General features: G+C 40.4%; 1 protein-coding gene across 1 annotated transcript in view; it reads left to right on the top strand.

The window, feature by feature from the left end:
* Positions 1 to 17,047, top strand: part of LOC117424518 (Golgi apparatus protein 1-like) — a 47,990-nt gene extending 30,943 nt beyond the window's left edge. Inside the window, exons 7-26 of the mRNA XM_034040911.3 lie at positions 1,489 to 1,672; positions 2,429 to 2,643; positions 2,836 to 2,957; positions 3,534 to 3,635; positions 3,890 to 4,043; positions 4,681 to 4,818; positions 5,078 to 5,164; positions 5,266 to 5,328; positions 5,658 to 5,771; positions 6,830 to 6,918; positions 7,211 to 7,328; positions 8,112 to 8,204; positions 8,796 to 8,933; positions 9,342 to 9,465; positions 11,044 to 11,186; positions 11,277 to 11,378; positions 11,795 to 11,902; positions 12,449 to 12,569; positions 12,849 to 12,955; positions 13,338 to 17,047. Coding sequence (XP_033896802.1) covers positions 1,489 to 1,672; positions 2,429 to 2,643; positions 2,836 to 2,957; positions 3,534 to 3,635; positions 3,890 to 4,043; positions 4,681 to 4,818; positions 5,078 to 5,164; positions 5,266 to 5,328; positions 5,658 to 5,771; positions 6,830 to 6,918; positions 7,211 to 7,328; positions 8,112 to 8,204; positions 8,796 to 8,933; positions 9,342 to 9,465; positions 11,044 to 11,186; positions 11,277 to 11,378; positions 11,795 to 11,902; positions 12,449 to 12,569; positions 12,849 to 12,955; positions 13,338 to 13,505 — 2,490 coding nt within the window. The 3' untranslated portion in view covers positions 13,506 to 17,047. The remainder of the gene's footprint in view (positions 1 to 1,488; positions 1,673 to 2,428; positions 2,644 to 2,835; positions 2,958 to 3,533; positions 3,636 to 3,889; positions 4,044 to 4,680; positions 4,819 to 5,077; positions 5,165 to 5,265; positions 5,329 to 5,657; positions 5,772 to 6,829; positions 6,919 to 7,210; positions 7,329 to 8,111; positions 8,205 to 8,795; positions 8,934 to 9,341; positions 9,466 to 11,043; positions 11,187 to 11,276; positions 11,379 to 11,794; positions 11,903 to 12,448; positions 12,570 to 12,848; positions 12,956 to 13,337) is intronic.
* Positions 17,048 to 18,199: the final 1,152 nt, after the last annotated feature.

Raw genomic sequence — 18,199 nt, 5'->3', positions numbered from 1 at the left:
CCTTGCTTTTAAATAGTGTTGCTCTTCCTTGGTAATTTCACCTGCTGGATTAAATTGCTCCACCCCTTTAATGGTTTCTTTCTTGTTGTTAATCAACCAGGTGCTTCCCCTATTGACTAACATGCTTTCATCCAATGACATGATTTGATTCAAAAGACAGTGCTTGGGTGAAATAACCTAGGAAGAACAAATGTTAACAGATCTACTGCGAGAGGCATTGAAATGATTTTATTCTTACCCAAATGGCAGTGTTGGGAAGCTGTATACCCCAAACCACTAAGCTTTCTAAATCCTTACTTTCATTCCTGTGAAGTTTAAAATGTCTGCCCCTTGTGTGTTTTTTCATTTTTTGTGTGTTATTTTGACATTTGCAGAATTTATATTCCTGGTTACTGCATCTGGTTAGCATTTCCACTTGGTAAACTAACAGCCCATCCTTTTCAGTGTTCCTTTCATTCCTGTACACTTCAATGGTTTGGCAGAGAACCTCATCTTATTTTATTCAGTCCACATTTGCATTTAAATCAGTCTGGGTCTCCTTCAATAAAGGAGACCCAGATGAATGTGAACGACTACCCTGTTTTCTGAGCTGAATTGAACTGTGCCACCATTTTACTTCAACTCAAGGAAAATGGCCTAAAAAATACAGCAAGACTGAATTGTGGCAAATATGAAACCGTAATGTTAGGACTGTTAAGCTTCTAAACAAATTTTATAGTGGCTGGTTCCATCTATGTTTTAAAACATTTGCTATTTTCTTTAATAGGTTCATATGCTAAATAATCCAACTGTATTAATGGACTACTTTTATTGACAAGAAATGATAGGGAGCGTATGTGCGAATACTAATTGTAGATTACTTTTATTTATCATTCAAGAATTGTTTTGTGCAATACAGTCTCTGAAGTATAGAGTAATGTATCACCACACCCAGATGTACAATACAATGTATCGCAATTGATACACAACCAACACCTCCTTTAGAGTTGTAACAAGTCACTGTATTGATAAATTGTGATACATTTTATTGTAATTGTGGTGTGGTATTGTGATACGTTACTGGGTACTTCAGATTGTAATCCACAAAACAATTCTTAAGAGAAATAATTTCAGAATTTGTTTGAACACACACTCTTTTTAATAAAATAGTCCATCACTCATTTTAACTGATAGTGATTACACATCATACAAGATAGCCCTTTGGGACCATCCCATTATGAAACCTATTGTATCATGATAGTAGTGCATCGTTGCACACACAGTGGATGTTCAAAGTGGTTTTTTCCACATCAGCAGTTCAAAGCTGCATGTGAATGCTGCACATAACTGAAGAGTGACATTGTGGCTCTAGGGGAGCATAATATTGGTTTTCTTCCTCAATTTCTCTCCTAGATATATGGGGGGGGGGGGGGCATAGATGTATGGTGGTAACTATAGTTAGAAATTAAAAAAATAATTGCTAATGTTGCTTGCGGTCGTTCGTTGCAGTGTCGGGAGGCTCTAACGACGCGTCAGAAGCTTATCGCTCAGGATTACAAAGTCAGCTACTCGCTGGCTAAAGCCTGCAAGGTGGATCTGCGGAAATATCGGTGCAACGTGGACAACCTGCCCCGTGCCCGCGAGGCTCGCCTTTCCTACCTGCTGCTGTGTCTGGAGTCTGCTGTGCACAGAGGTGGGGCTGTGTGTGGTCTTTCCTTAAAGGCATAATAAGCAAGGGTTTTCAACTATCTCTTGCTCTACTTTATCTGTACATTTGTATACCACATGTTTGTTTTTTACACCTGCATTTATCCAACTTTGAAACTTGGGAAGTCTGGAGATATAAGGAGGGTTTTGTGTTGTGTGTTTTTTTTGGGTTTTTTTTTTTTTTTTAAATAGGTGCAGGATAGATGATGTGTGGTATGTGGTAAGAGTACAAAAAATGTTATTGTACAGTCCAAACGGTGTGTGAGAACTGACCTGAAATTGATTGCAGCATAAATTGGTTAACTTGGTAAAAGCATGGTGTGCTGGGTGAATCATGCAGTCAGGGGAGCACAGGTTAATGTCCTGGCTGTGCAAAATACCCAGAGGGAGTGTTGCATTGGCTCTACCTAACTCATAGTTGATGCCTGGTAAGCTTAAAAGGACACCTGCAGGGGCTGGCTTTTGTCCTTCAGAGGCCTGTATCTTGACAACCTCTGTTAAGTTTCCTGGCTGTAAGAGGAAATTGGCTTGGTCGTGGGATCAGAGGACGTCTACTGACTGTCCGTTCTTCTGAGCAATTGTAAGGAATTGCTGTGGTGAGGGAGTGATGTTCCAAATTGGGGAGAAAATCAGTAGCAAAGTAATTGGGCACTTTAAATTAAAAACAAAAAAGCAGTGCAATATATTTAAATGAGTAGTGTGTGTGAGTGCTCTGTATAACGAGCATGCTTGTTGTATGCAGGCCGGGTGGTGAGCGGGGAGTGTCAGGGGGAGATGCTGGATTACCGGCGGATGCTGATGGAGGATTACTCGCTGAGCCCTGAGATCGTGCTGAACTGTCGCGGGGAGATTGACCACCACTGCTCCGGGCTTCACCGCAAAGGACGCACCCTGCACTGCCTCATGAGACTGGGGCGAGGAGAGAAGAACAGCCTGGGGGCCACCTGCCAGCAAGCAGTAAGGACTGGGAAATCTTGGGCACCCTTGGCATTATACAGATCTATAGATAGCAGGCAGCTATGACAATTGGTGCCGATTTTGCAAATTATTATTTTTTTTTTTAGATTGACAGCCATGGCGCAGGTAGTTTGAGGAAGCTGTTGAGTCTGTAATCTAACGGGTAGTGAAGGTGCTTGTGTTCTGTTTCAGCTCCAGACTCTGATTCAGGAGACGGACCCTGGCTCTGATTACAGGATCGACAGGGCGCTGAACGAGGCTTGCGAGTCTGTCATGCAGACAGCCTGCAAACACATCCGCACCGGGGACCCCATGTGAGTAGTGCTCCCTCCCTTGTCTCAGCCTCTCCATGTGCTCCTAGGAGTAGACGATGACAGCCGAGACAATCTTGTGAATTGAGGGTTAAAAAGTTGTTTGAGGATGAGGAACATTTTGTAGTGCGTTCAGGTTTATCTTGGCATCATCATTCTCACCTTTTCCTTTTGAAATATGCACACATTATGGTAAAGGTGAATCATCACTTTATTTTTATTTTTTTTTAATGGTGTGAACATACTTTTTAGAATGTTCCCCAGAAGGAAGTTGCATATTTAATGTGAACCTTCCTTCCTGACCAGAAGCACTGTAAGAAGAAAACTTTTCATTCACTAATTGGCATGAAAAAATACTATTTAAATAAAAAATCAAATTTCTAGCTAAGAATTCATGCTAGAGAGAAACTAACATATGTATTTTTTGGGGGAGGGGTGGGGGTTGGCTTCCAACAGTGTTATTGTGTTGTGGAAGACTCTGTCCTAATTTTGTTTGTTTGTTTGTTTGTTTGTTTTGTTTGATTTTCTCTCTCTCTCTCTCCTCCTCCTCCTCCTCCTCCTCCTCCTCCTCCTGCCCAGGATCCTGTCCTGTCTGATGGAGCACCTATACACAGAGAAGATGGTAGAGGACTGTGAACATCGCCTGCTTGAGCTGCAGTACTTCATTTCTAGAGACTGGAAGTGAGTACAAGCCCCTTCCTTGACCAGATATCCCCTGTTTGTGTGTGTCCTGTACTGGGCTATGTGAATTTCTTCTTGTAATAATTTTGCCTCTGCTCTTAATCTGAGCACACTATGCAGTATACAATTTCCATATACTTAGGGTGGTGGGTTCTCTAATTTCTTAAATCTTTATACCTTTTAAGTAAAACACATTAACTAAACTCCTGATGGATAATGTGGCTTGCACTGTTAACCTCCCTGTCCTGTCCTAGGCTGGACCCCATCCTGTACCGCAAGTGCCAGGGTGATGCTGTCCGTCTGTGCCACACTCATGGCTGGAACGAGACAAGTGAGGTCATGCCACCAGGGGCCGTGTTCTCCTGCCTGTACCGCCATGCCTACCGCACTGAGGAGCAGGGCCGCAGGGTAAGAGAAGCTGAAGGCAAGGGGTTACTCCACTGCGCTGCAGTGCGTGGGGTGCGACACTAGGTGGTTTTCATTGTTGCATCTGAGCTCATTCCATTGCTGTTGCCATGGTATGATTTTTGGCTTGCATTCTGATTCCCTTTGTTACTGCTGGCCAGTCCTCTCTTCCCTCTTATTTGCCGTGATCAGTTGAGCCTTTATTCAGTTCTGCTCTGCAATTTTGACTTTCAAAAGAAACTTGGGGAGGATTTGTGATGAAATAGCCAGAGTTGGACAGCTATACAGTCACTCTGGCTATGAAAGCACTGATTGATTGATTGAACTTTGCAAAATGCTTGTTGATCCTGAGCAAGATGTTAAGTTTGCAAAGTAAAAACAGCATAGATTTAAAAACCGTATCGTAATAGACTAGAAGTGTTGACACCAAAAAAAGTTATTTGACTAAGTTATACTTTTTTTTTTTTGTTTGTTTTTGTTTTTTCCAGTAAAAATAAAACTTAATTTCTTGCATGACACTAGACCTAACAGTATCAGATTTAGCAGTGTGACATGTGAACCAAGGAGAACATATACATTTAATGTGATGTTATTAAATTATCTGCTGTGTTGTTCCCCATGCTCCCTTTTTTTGTCCCAGCTGTCCCGGGACTGCAAGGCTGAGGTGCAGAGGATCTTGCACCAGCGTGCTCTGGATGTGAAGCTGGACCCCATGCTGCAGGAGCGTTGTATGACTGACCTGGGCAAGTGGTGTAGTGAGAAGACGGAGTTAGGCCAGGTAAACACAAGCACTGCTCAATAATGGAGAATCTGGCTGATGTAAAATCTGACAATGAAGGATATGGGTAGGGGTGGAAATGGACCTGCAGTCTACAGGAAAATTGGCATGCTATGCTGCTTTACTACAGATCCAATGCAGTTCTAACAGACTATACATACTATTGGCATGCTTATAAATGTATTTGCAGGGGTCTTTTTTTTTAAATCTAAGCCCTTGCTGTTTATTTCAACTGTTTTGCGTTGCTGTCCCTGTGTAGGAGCTGGAGTGTCTGCAGGATCACCTGGAGGATCTCATCAGTGACTGCAGAGACGTCGTGGGCAACCTCACTGAGCTGGAGTCTGAGGTGATGCTGGACAAAAAATATGTTGTGCATACATTGTGCTTCTAGTATTCATGATTGTTTGTGGTGTGCAGTGCTCCAATACTCTCCTTTCCTCTCTGCAGGACATTCAGATTGAAGCTCTGCTGATGAGAGCCTGTGAGCCAGTGATCCAGGCCTACTGTCATGTGAGTTCACTTTTTATTTTATTTGATAATTACCACATGTGTGTTTCATGTGTCCTCATACTGTATTCCTATTCTGGCTTCTGGTAGACTTTTTTTTTTTTTTTTTTTTGCAACGTTTTGTAGTTTCTTTGATTTTACATGAAAACTCAATTGTGTTTGTGTTACTTTTTTTTTTTTTAATTGTCTCAATCCTAAAATTCTAGGTGATGCAAAACTTTTGGCCATAGCTGTACAATCGGGTGCTGTGTCAAAGAAAAGCAAGCAATTTGCTTAACAGTGCAAATTGACAGACACATTTGAAAGCCCTCCTCTCCCTACTTGTCCCTCAGGAGGTGGCTGATAACCAGATCGACACAGGAGACCTGATGGAGTGCCTGATCCAGAGCAAACACCAGAAAGAAATGAATGAGAAATGCATGGTCGGGGTCACGCACTTCCAGCTGGTAAGAGTCCCATCATATGAGAGGACAGCAAACTGGTAACACGGGCATTCGTCATTGGTTCAGGTTCTTCACCTGCTAGAGACTAGAGGTCTGGCAATCTCCGCTGGTACCTGAAAAATGTGTAGCCATTTACACACTCCCTCGTGCTACATTTTTGTACACTGCATATCCACATACAAGTGATACGCCTAACACTAAGCTCCAGTCTATTCCTCTAGTCAGAATGTGGTGACCTGTTTTATCATGAGTTAATCATTCAGGTCATAGCCAGTAACATTTATTTGCACTGTAGTGTAATATTTTGGTAGAGCATGTATTATAGATATCTGATGGGGTTTCAACACTACCACTTGTATAGAAAGAAATATTGGAACAAACCCATTTTTTTTCTTGTGGCCACATATTTAAATAAATAAAATGTTTAACAAATGTATGACATTTTTTATAGCATTTCAAGTACCAGTGTTACTTGTGTTGTCGTCGTCCAATTATTTCTCCACCTGTGAGACATGGTGCTGAGAAATAAATCAAGTGGTCTCCAAATCTATTCAGTCTTGAACAAAGACTACGTGGCGATCTGATTCAAACATTCAAAATCCTAAAAGGTATAGACAATGTCGACCCAGGGGACTTCTTTGACCTGAAAAAAGAAACAAGGATCAGGGGTCACAAATGGAGATTAGATAAAGGGGCATTCAAAATAGAAAATAGGAGGCACTTTTTTTACACAGTGTTGTGAGGGTCTGGAACCAACTCCCCAGTAATGTTGTTGAAGCTGACACCCTGGGATCCTTCAAGAAGCTGCTTGAGATTCTGGGATCAATAAGCTACTAACAACCAAACGAGCAAGATGGGCTGAATGGCCTCCTCATTTGTAAACTTTCTTATGTTAAGTCAAATGTTTTATACTTTGCTATCTGGCGTCAATGTTTCTGTAGATGAGTGTTCCTAATTTTTGTATATTTCATCAATGGTCACAACTTTATTTTGTTACTTTTTGCATAATCCTGGAGGCTCTGATTTGTAACATGGCTCTATCCTCTCCTTTCTCTCTGCAGGTTCAGATGAAGGATTTCCGCTTCTCCTACAAGTTCAAGATGGCTTGTAAGGAAGATGTACTGAAGCTCTGTCCCAACATTAAAAAGAAGTAAGTTTGGGGATGGGTTCTGCTATGCAATTGAAATGAATTAATGAAGCATGTAATACACAGTATTGTCGCCTCAGCTTTAACAGAGTGAAAATGTGTTTGAGTGAAAGTTCAGCTGTAAAGGGGAGTTGTGAAGAAAACCTATTAAAGGTTAGGAAATAGATTTACCCCTTGGGGAATACCCATCTTCATTGAGGGTCTCTGTTTAACCTGCAATGTCCTTGGTGCTGGTGTTTTGGCAGCAGCCCCAGACTGGTACTGTGTGTTTGACAGTCCTGCTTCTCCCTGGCAGGGTTGACGTTGTGATCTGTCTGAGCACCACAGTGAGGAACGACACTCTGCAGGACGTCAAGGATCAGCGTGTCTCCGTCAAGTGCCGCAAGCAGCTGAGAGTGGAGGAGCTGGAGATGGTGAGTGACTCTCTCACACAGACTTCACAGCCAGACTGCTGATCAATACACAAAACTACAGGACGATTTAGAAAGCAGGCCAGCCTGAAATAGCAGCAAAAGAACGATTATACAAGAACATGACATTAAGGGCTGCCACCAACACTCTGAATGGCCGGGATGGTTACATTTCATGAAGTCCTTGTTTTGTTTAAATGTAATATGCAACATGCTGTAACTGCTTATCCAATAACTGCTTCTAACTGCAGCTTGAGCCATCATTTTTAGTGACTTGGTCATAGGATGCATGTTGTGTCCAAGTTAATCTTTTAAGCTTGCATTTACAACTGCAATGGGTACCTTTAGTATTCCTTATGAGCCTGGTAATATGCACTCCTTATAAATGCACTTTTAAAAACATTTAAAAATCCAATAATCCACTTAACAAAAATTAAACTTCTTAGTTATTATAAATTGGTATGTTTCAAATGCACATTCTATTGAAATGCATTTTAGCTGTAAATGTATCCTGGGGCACTTCCAAAAAAAATACAGGATCTGACATAAACCTTCCAATTCTTACAAACCTTGCCCCTCGCTACAGATACAAGTGCTCTGCCTGAATATAATTAAGCATTTAAACACCCATCCTCTATTCAAATAATACTTGCTCATTCTATATTTTTAAACATTTAGCACCTTCTCTGTTAGATTAAATGATGCCGTTATGGCACATAGAACAGGTATGGGAGTTGAGTCTAGCGGTCCCCTATTTAACACAATCTAATCTCTCTTCCTCCGCAGTCTGAAGATATCCGTCTGGAACCAGAGCTGTATGACTCCTGCAAGCAGGACATCGGGAAATACTGCCAGAATGTGCCTTACGGGAACGCCCAGGTATATACAAAGACCTTGCAGACAGGAATCTGAACAGTGTAGATTTTGCACCATTTCCCAATTGTTTAAATGCTTATTATAAATCGCCAAGAAACAAACAGTTAAGGATTTGCTAAAATTACAGTTCATTTTATCATGGGTACAGATGTCACCCTGTGCATAGAACATATGGCACAATTCGAACATGAAACTAAGCTGCACCACTTTTTTATGTTTAACAGTTCCTGAAAACCACTTATTTTATTTATTTATTTATTTATTTATTTATTACAAGTTTAATGTATCTCAATGTAGGGTGTTTGTTATAAGACATCGTTTTGCATAGTTTGAGCAGCTCAAAACTGCACAAAATTTACATTTGACAATAAGACACAATGTATTAACTTAAAGAATTGTGACCATTGTCAAATATGCATGTCAAATACAGATGAATAACCGGTTGTACAGTCATTTTCATTGTTAAATATCCAGTCAATATTTGTTTATTCATGCTAGGTTTAAACCAGTTTCTTTCATAAGTTGAATGATTAGTAGCTGAAAGTAACACCCCTAGTTTTCACAGTGCTCTTTCCCTCCCTGTCTCCACTCCAGGTGATAGAGTGTCTGAAGGAGAGTAAGAAGCAGCTGACCCAGCGCTGTCACCAGAGAGTCTTCAAGCTGCAGGAGACCGAGATGGTGGACCCTGAGCTGGACTACACCCTCATGAGAGTGTGCAAGCAGATGATCAAGGTAAGTGGGGGGTGCATGCAGTATGTAGGAAAACATGAACATAACCCAAAGAAGAATTCAGTTACTTCATTAGCTAGTTCTAATTATATGTCCTTTTTAACCCTTTCAGTCCAGAATTGTCGAGCTGAACAATGCAAAATGAAGTTCTGCAATTAAAGGAACCACTACATGAAAACAGGACCAGAGATTATTATTTATTATTATTATTATTTATTTATTTTTTTTCCAATATATATTTTGGTAAATGGGACTTAAGTCCCGTCTGTGCTTCAAGAACTCCAAACAGTGCCAAGATGAGAGAGTTAAAGAGCGTTATGGAAATGTATCAATGCAATGCAGTGTCTCGTTAGAGCAGTGTATTTGTGGGGGGGTGGAACACTGACGGTACTGTGTGTGTGTGTGTTGCAGCGGTTCTGTGGCGATGCAGACACAAAGAACATGCTCCAGTGTTTGAAACAGAACAAGAACAGCGAGCTGATGGACCCCAAATGCAAACAGATGATCACTAAGCGGCAGATCACCCAGAACACAGGTGACATGAACACCCTTCAGTGATTTCAATCATTGGAGGAGAAGCAGAGTTCCGATAGTTTTTTCATGGAGCCATACCAACAATATTACACCTAGGAAGAGGTGGTAGGGTACAGTAGCTTACTGAATATTAGCGCAGCAACAAAGGGTATGTTTCGAACTCTCAAGGGTTCTAATTTGCATGGTGTACTGCAGATGTCACCATAGCTACTTGTTTAAATGTATTACTTGTAGTTTTAAAGTTTTATAGAACAGTAATCATGTTTTTAGAATTTAAATAGACATGTTTATGTACATATAATTGATGCTGCTTGCAATGTACAGTAAGCTTGCATTGCAGCAGCACCTTATTGCAGCCAATTAAAAGAACTGCAGCGGACTTAGGCAAAACAAAGCTTTGAGTCACCGTTCAAAGCAGGTTATCAGTCACGTTTTACTACTAATAAAAATTAAAATATGAACTTGCGCTTGTCAAGTGACACCTGAGATTGCTTGTGACTCTGATACATCAACAGTCGCTTGCATAGTTTGCATTCCATTATTTATTTTTTTTTTTATTTTTTATTTTTTTGTCTGGGCATACAGCATAGGGTTTGAGACATTTCTTTCAATACAGCTCACGCTATACAACTCTTTGAGGTGGCGAATGAAGAAATTAAAGTTCTGCCTCTGGATAGCACGAGCTGGAAGCGGGAGGGCTGGACGGTGCTCAGTTTTTGAAATTTAGAATTTCGTGTTGGCATATATCTATGTTTTTCAAACCTATTTTACCATAGCACATCTCTTACACTGTCTTGCACACTAGGTATTCAGTACATATTTTACCGAAGCACCACAACTGCTATAGATACCCCCCTAGTGCTTTGGCATAATATACCCTGCTCCATACACGGCAGTGGCACCATATGGAGTTGCTACGTATAACTATTTGGTAGCGGATTTAATGTAACAACTTAAATATGCACCATACAAACAAAAAAAATCGAGTTTTGCATACGAGTGACATTTTAATGTGTGATTTTATAGTATTCACACAGTCAAACGGTTTCTGTTAACAGAAAGAGCGAGACAAAAAAGTGTGTGCATGCCGCCTGACAAACCTTCAGAGGTTTAGAACTAACTGAATTCCTGGTGAGCAAACAAACCTTTGAACACAGCCCTACTAAATAAACACTTCAGTAGTTTTCTACTCATTAAACCTGTTTTTAAAACCGGTTTAATGAATATTAATACTAGAGATGGTCCTTTCAGTCTCTCTTAACCCATTAAATACCTTAAATGGGATACTGTACTTTTAAGTGGAGTTCAATGAGCTATGTGTGGCCCAAGAAGCATCCATTGGACAGAGTATAGATGTGATAAAACTGAATAAACAATTCATTATCCCTATTGCATTTCATGCATGCATATTTACTGTTGGGTTAAATGTAAATGAAGAAAATGTCCCTATATAAGAGTATACATCATCTGAAGCAACATCTAAACCTCTACCCCTGTAATTTTATGTTTTTCCATGTGGAGCTTTATATTTTAAATACTACTCCTCCTCCTCCTCCCCCCTCTGTCTCTCTACTTACAGATTACCGTTTGAACCCCGTGCTGCGCAAGGCCTGTAAGGCGGATATCCCCAAATTCTGCCAGAACATCCTGAACAAGGCAACGGATGGCAGCGAGCTGGAGGGACAGGTCATATCCTGTCTGAAGCTCAAGTACGCAGACCAGGTAAGAGCCTGGGACCTTGGTGTTTTCTGGATGTGGGTGAACTGGACTGTAGAGCTGCTAACAGGGTGTGAATCTCTGTCTCCCCTCCAGCGCCTCTCCCCAGACTGCGAAGACCAAATCCGAGTGATTCTTCAGGAGTCTGCCCTTGATTACAGACTGGACCCCCAGCTGCACATGCACTGCATGGAGGAGGTGAGCAGTTCCAGTCCTGTAGGACCAGTATATAAAGGTTGTTATACCTTATGAAATCCCCAGCAATGGGGATATCGTAGAGGTGGTTGCACCTATGTAAATACTCCATGTGTCACATTTTTCCTTATCTAGAGAACCGCTTAGCCAATCGTTATAAAACTTGGTATCCACATTTATTTAGCATAAGTTATTGAGTATCAAATGCTGGGGAAATAGGGAGGAGTCTGTCTGTCACACTTTTGCATACATCTGGTGTGGTAATTTGTTATACATTTAAGTTTCATTTTCTGATTCTGTACTGTTCCATACATACTGTTGTATGTCATACTCGTAGCTCCAATTTTACATTTTACAGCCATGACAGGGATGTGTGTTCTGATCCCGAGTGCCCTGTGTCTGTTTCACCCTCTCTCCAGATCACCAGTCTCTGTGCTGAGGAAGCTGCTGCCCAGGAACAGACTGGCCAGGTGGAGGAGTGTCTCAAAGTCAACCTGCTCAAGATTAAACAGGACACCTGCAAGAAGGTGCTTATCTTATTCTACACCTGACATCTGTTTGTGGTGAAAGATGCCCTATTGGATGCAGGGATTTCTGTCATTGCACAGTGTGGTATTATTACTTGCAGCATTCAAACCGTTGCCACCAGTCTCTTAAATTTATATTGTTTTAAAGCACATTTGCCACATCAAGGAAAGATCCTGCTACATTAGCTGTGTTATGCAAACCTACAATTGCACACCATTTATTAATTATGATCTATGCACAAATGTAGGGGTAGACATCTAGCACTGTAGTGTATTTCCATTACAGGTTAAGTTTGTATGCAGACAATTCAAAGTATGTCCTTTAATTAAATTGAACCAAGAAACCTGGAGGTGAGGTGTCATGGTGGCCTTCCTCTGTAATAATGGTAACTGGAAAATGGTACTGGAAAAATTTATTGTTTTTAATAGGTGTGCTTTGTAATGAAGTTCTAGGTATGGCCATTATTGATGGCTTTCTCCCTAGAACTCAAATTGAATTTTCACATGAATTTTTTGCACTGACCCTGTGCCGAAATACCCGTGTAGGAGGTGCTGAACATCCTGAAGGAGAGCAAAGCAGACATTTTTGTGGATCCTGTTCTCCACACAGCCTGCGCCCTGGACATCAAACACCACTGCGCTGCCATCCCACCAGGCAGGGGGCGACGTAAGTGTGTCTCGGAACGAGACTTGCTTTAGGGAGGCCGCTGCATGTAACATCAAGCAGTTTCACCAATGAGTCCAACACAATGCATTTCTTGTGAACACTGCAAGGTGTTGTGTAACGCTGTTATGGAGAGGTGACAAATACCATCTGTGAGCAGAAGTACTGATCTGTCCAGTGAGAGTAGGCTGTGTTTGTGGAGATTTTAAGATTGGCGTACAGCTGATCGAATGCTCGTTCTCCTCCCCCCCCCCCCCCCCCCTCCCCCCTCCCACACTGCAGAAATGTCCTGTTTGATGGAGGCCTTGGAAGACAAGCGGGTCAGACTTCAGCCAGAGTGTAAAAAGAGACTGCAAGATCGCATTGAGATGTGGAGCTATGCAGCCAAGGTGGGTTCTTAGATTTTTAGATCACTATTAATAAAGGTCATAAAAGCACCCTCTTTGCCTCCTCATCCAGTAATTAGTTGGTCATTGTCGGCAGGGCTTTGCAGATCGACTTGGAATATAGCACCTTGCCGCAGCCTGTGGAATGTGGCAATAAGACGGACCTTTTCTATTTATAGAGGTTTTTATCTAAATAACCAAAAATACATGTAGTATTTGCTGTCGGTTCCTTGGAAATATTATTCTATTTTAAACCAGAGACTGAGTTAATTTCTAGAGGATCACTTGGCATTGGAACAAACAGTTCTCCTATACAGGAATATGGAGTGGGTCGTTGCTGTTCATATAATTCTCACATGGTTTTATTTGTTCTTCCTCTCTTCAGGTGGCGCCAGCGGAAGGCTTCTCCGACCTGGCCATGCAGGTGATGGTTTCTCCCTCGAAGAACTACATCTTGTTGATGATTGCGCTGTGCGTGTCCATGCTGTTTGTGGTGGGGCTCCTGTGTGGCCGTCTCACCAAGCGGTTGACACAAGAACAAAAGGACAGGTAGAGAGGGTGGAGCCAGCCCATCCACCTGCTCTCTTCCCACCTTCCCCCACCTTGTACAGCCCAGCCCTGTGGAACACAATGCAAAGCAGCTAAACTCCACCACCAGCGCTATTCGCTGCCAGCTGGGACCCCCCTCCTCCCTCCCGGACCCCGCTGGGGACAGGCTGCACCTCGCCTGCCCTCTAGAGGACTTGTTTAGTGACCTGTAGCCTCATTTCTCCATTGTGTATATCTGAATCGCTGCCACCTTTCAATCAGATAGACTGTGATTTGACGGCTCAAGCCGATTTTGTTGTAAAAATCATACTTTCTCTTTGTTTTGCAAATAGGTTTTGCTTTGTACACTTTTTTTTCTTGCTATATTAATTTCTGCACCAGGTGGCGCTAATGTGCATTAACATCTAACCTTATCTGCCACCTGTTGGACACTGTTGGAATATATATTTTTTTCTTTTTTTGATTTACCAACAGAAAGGGGGTGGTGTTATGGGGTATTTAAAGTCTTGTTTTGCTGGCTTTAAGGTTTACTGTTTGTTTTTAGCTTTTAGGTTATGAATCTTTGCAATTTGTTTTTTTAAATGTACAGGGACTGCCTGCTTTGGAAATGTGATTGTTTTCTGAGCCATGGAGGAGGGAAAGTCTTGTAGAGAAACATAAAATAGCCCTGCTGTGATTAATAGTGACACGACCAATCATTCAGAACACTCCCAAGAAGCCAACGGCTGGTTTCAATGCAAGTTTCCCAGATTCCCAGTTGTAGAATTTCCGTCTGTACAAAATAAAATTGGCAGCCTTCCTCCAAATTTCAGTAATTCTCACCCTCGACCCTGACAGCTGGAAGTGCAAACCTGAACCTAGTGGTTGTGTGTTGTGTTTTTTTTTTTTTGTTTGTTTTGTTTTTCAGTGGAGTCCACTGGGAAATTGAGAGGAGTTATATTTACAGCAAACTAAACAAAATCCACTCCTAATTGGAATAAAACTGTCTCTCATTGCCTTATTTTCACTTATTATAGCTCAGATCCAAGACTGCACTTGGGCATCAGCACTGGTGCCAATTAGTGCCTCCGATTTTATTTATTTTTTGGTCCTAAAGCAGTTTGTTAGTTGGGTATTGGGTTGTAGAGCTCAGAGAAGCTAAATGTATCCTAAAGCTTTAAAAAAAAAAATACAAAAAAAAAAATACAAAAAAAAAATACAAAAAAATTAAGATTGATTGGTGTTTGGCAAGCACATTTTTAGTATAGAGCATTTTACTGTGTCATCTGAAGTGGCACTTGTCAAACTTGGTATTTTTATTGTGCTGCTGACAGTCTGGTACAATTGGTATGAGAGTAAAAGATGAAGATAAACTACACTTACTGATAAATGTTGAAAAACTGGTCTGTCTGGGGATCTCTGGTTTTGGCCAGCTGTTGTGTATTCCAATTTGTATCTTTCCATGCGTGGATGCAGTACATTCAGTGTGTGTCTCTGGTTCATTGTATAGTTCAAAAGAATTCTACTAACCTTGCAAAGTAAATACAGGAATTGAATTTGAATAAACAAGATGCCATACTTGATCTGTATCAAGACACCCATGTAATAAAATGATATTCAAATTTTGAATAAAACGTTGGTATAGCAGACACACACACATTATGGCTTTATGACTTGTTAGTGTTCTTGCCTGTTTAATTCTGAACATCTGAATGTAAGCCCTGGGCCATACATACATACATACATACATACATTCATACATTTATTTTACAGCAGCACCAGGTAGATGGTCTGTCTAAGACTGAGAGTGCTTCAGATCCGTATCCAGCTTATTGATCATACGTGTGGTTAGAAAACCTGTGCATCGTCCAACAAGTCGTCTTGACTCTGTCACTCCTGTACGACTTCTGGGGTTGTAGGGATTCATTTTAGAATCAACGTTGATTCTTTTTCAAGAAGCATTTAAATATATATATACACAAATTTCGCTTTTATGAATGCAGACATGAAACAAATGTGTGTTTTACTTCCCTAGCATGCATTTTGAAGGTCAGAAGAATTATTGAATGTTGAATTTTTTAATCTAAAGAAATTTGACTTGGTAAAAGGGGTAGGATAGCTTTATTTTATATATTTTTTCTACTGGTTTGTAGATGCTTGAGAGGTAGTGTAAGTGAGGTGGCAGGGGTAGCACAATGAAAGGGGAGGTGGGGCAGGGTGGGAGAATTGATAATGAGCTGCAGCAAGAATGCTGAAATAACAGTACTCTATCTTTGGTTAGGTGGTGGTGGTACATGCTTTAGGTGTTTCTAATGATAGATTAGGAAGGGAGACTGACTGAAGAGGAACCGAAGGCTGAGCAGAGACACTGCTACATCGGCCTGGTGTGTGGTGTGAAAGTTTAAATCAAGGTCTTAAGTGTACTTCCGTTTTTTTATTTAATTTTTTGGGATAAATATATGATTTTGTACATAAGGCAACCAGAATTAAAGGTAGCTCACGTAGTAAAATATGTATAATTGAACTGGGGTCCTAGAAACTAAATACATGTATTATAGATTTATTCCCTCCCCTTTTTATGACAGCCTTTTTTCTTTTTCTTCTCATCCATTATCTGCTCGTTTTGAGATTTAAGTTATTATCGATGGGCTCAAATTTAAAGTTTTATTTATTTGCCATTATACTTGAGCTTGGTAATACATCTGGATTCCCTGTGTTCTCGTCTCAGTTTCTCAAAGCGCACAGAGTTTCAAATATTTACCCATAAACAATTAAGTTGCAGGTTAGCTGCCCGTAATTAATTCCTAACCAGAGCCAGCCTTCTAATGCCTCTACAAAGCAGCCTCCACAAAATCCTTTAAGAACCAACTGCAGACTACCGTTTCTAAGGAGGTGGGGGCGGGGGCTAGATTAGTTGTGGAAGGATGTGAAAAGAAAAAAAGCTCACAGAAAGGCTTTTCTGGCATTTCACTAGGATAGCATTCTCACATGTCCTTTTACTGTATAGCTGATGGTTTCCCAGACTCCACTGAGGCCTGTTTACCCTGTTTCTACTCCCATTTGCTTCAGATACAGGTGAACGGACCCCACCTGATCCTAGTTGGATAGTATAGAATGTCTGGGGAAAATGGGCAGTAAAAAAGGGGTTGAGTTGTGATTTACAAAGCGTTTTAAAACTTTGGTTATTATAAATAACTTTTGTTGCAACAAAGTGCTTTTAGATGAAGCTTGTCTCATTGCATTAACAACCCCCTCCCAAGTCTGGATAACTCCATTATACAGACACCCTCCCCCAACAATGTACATATAGCATTAAATATCATTCATCATTCTACAGATCAGTAATTACTATCATTGTCAGTTTAAAGTGAGATTTACTCAAAAAATAAATAAAATTGTTTTGTAATATCTTTCTTTTTGTGTATAAAGTCCTGAACGTACTATTCTGTTCTAACTGATTATGCCATGTAATATTGATGTGACAAATAAATAACATCATGTGCATTGTTTTCGTTCTGTACAGATGAAATGGGACAATTTATTAATAAAACGGTCTGCAGGTTTTTATATCTTGGCTCTGCTGGATTTCTGGTTTCCAAACATTTACTTTAAACCTGTTTTATTTTCTTACTACAATCAAGTGTTTTTCACTGTACATCTCTACAAAATGCTGCTACATAGACAGTTGCCCTGGTATTGGGTAATCTAAAAAGATAATCACTTTTACTAGATGCAACACTTGGCTTTCAATCGCTGATAGTAAAATACAATTCTATCAAATCTACTTGGCAGAGAAACAAATCTTCTCTAAATTGACATTTGTGAGAAGGGTCTTTCTCAACATCTGACGATTTAATGGGATATGTTTTCAGAAAGGCCTAGTTCAGAAAAGACCATAAACATCTCTCCAATTCAATGGTGCTTTATTGGCATGACTTAAAATAGCAGGTGTTGCCAAAGCAATTATACAACATATACATTGCATGATTATGAAATATATTTCCTAAACAAACTGATTCATAAAATACAGTAAAACAAATAAATGAGAATTAAGGGGTGGTTGGAAACACATTAAAGAAAATAGTGATAATAGTACTGTTATATATATATATATATATATATATATATATATATATATATATATATATATATATATATATATATATATAATAAATAATACAGTGGCTACAAGTAATACATTTCCTCTCCTCCCAAGTGCGTGCCCCTTTGGTTGTGGCAGGCGGCTACGTATTGGGCAGTCAGTGGGGCTGCATGTCCCTCCCCCAGGAGTACAGCCAGGAGTCAACACAAAGGTTTGCCTGTGTGGTGGAAATAGAGCGCCTATTGAGAGGGACTTTAACCTTGGAATATTCAAACCAGCACTGCAATATTGTACCCAGACTTTTTTTGTTTATACAGTATTGGTACTTTACAACACTGCATTTACTGTCATCTGAAATAAACAAATACTGCTGGTATCAACAACATATGTTGTAAATACAGAATGTAGAGCTTCAGTATCATAAATATGTAAAAGTGTAAATATAGCCCTTGGCATCTGATCCTCTAAAACGGGTGTCAAACTCAGTTCCTAGGGAGCGGCAGTGTCTTCTGGTTTTCGTTCCCCCAGAGGTCTCAATTACTTAATTGGTCTAATCACTATGTAACACAATTTTTGTTCCTGGGTAGTAAGTGTTATTTCCTAATTGCTTATGCCTC

Source organism: Acipenser ruthenus, chromosome 19 (genome assembly GCF_902713425.1).
Source record: "Acipenser ruthenus chromosome 19, fAciRut3.2 maternal haplotype, whole genome shotgun sequence".
NCBI classification, from domain to species: domain Eukaryota; kingdom Metazoa; phylum Chordata; class Actinopteri; order Acipenseriformes; family Acipenseridae; genus Acipenser; species Acipenser ruthenus.
This window is presented reverse-complemented; position numbering and strand designations above follow the sequence as displayed.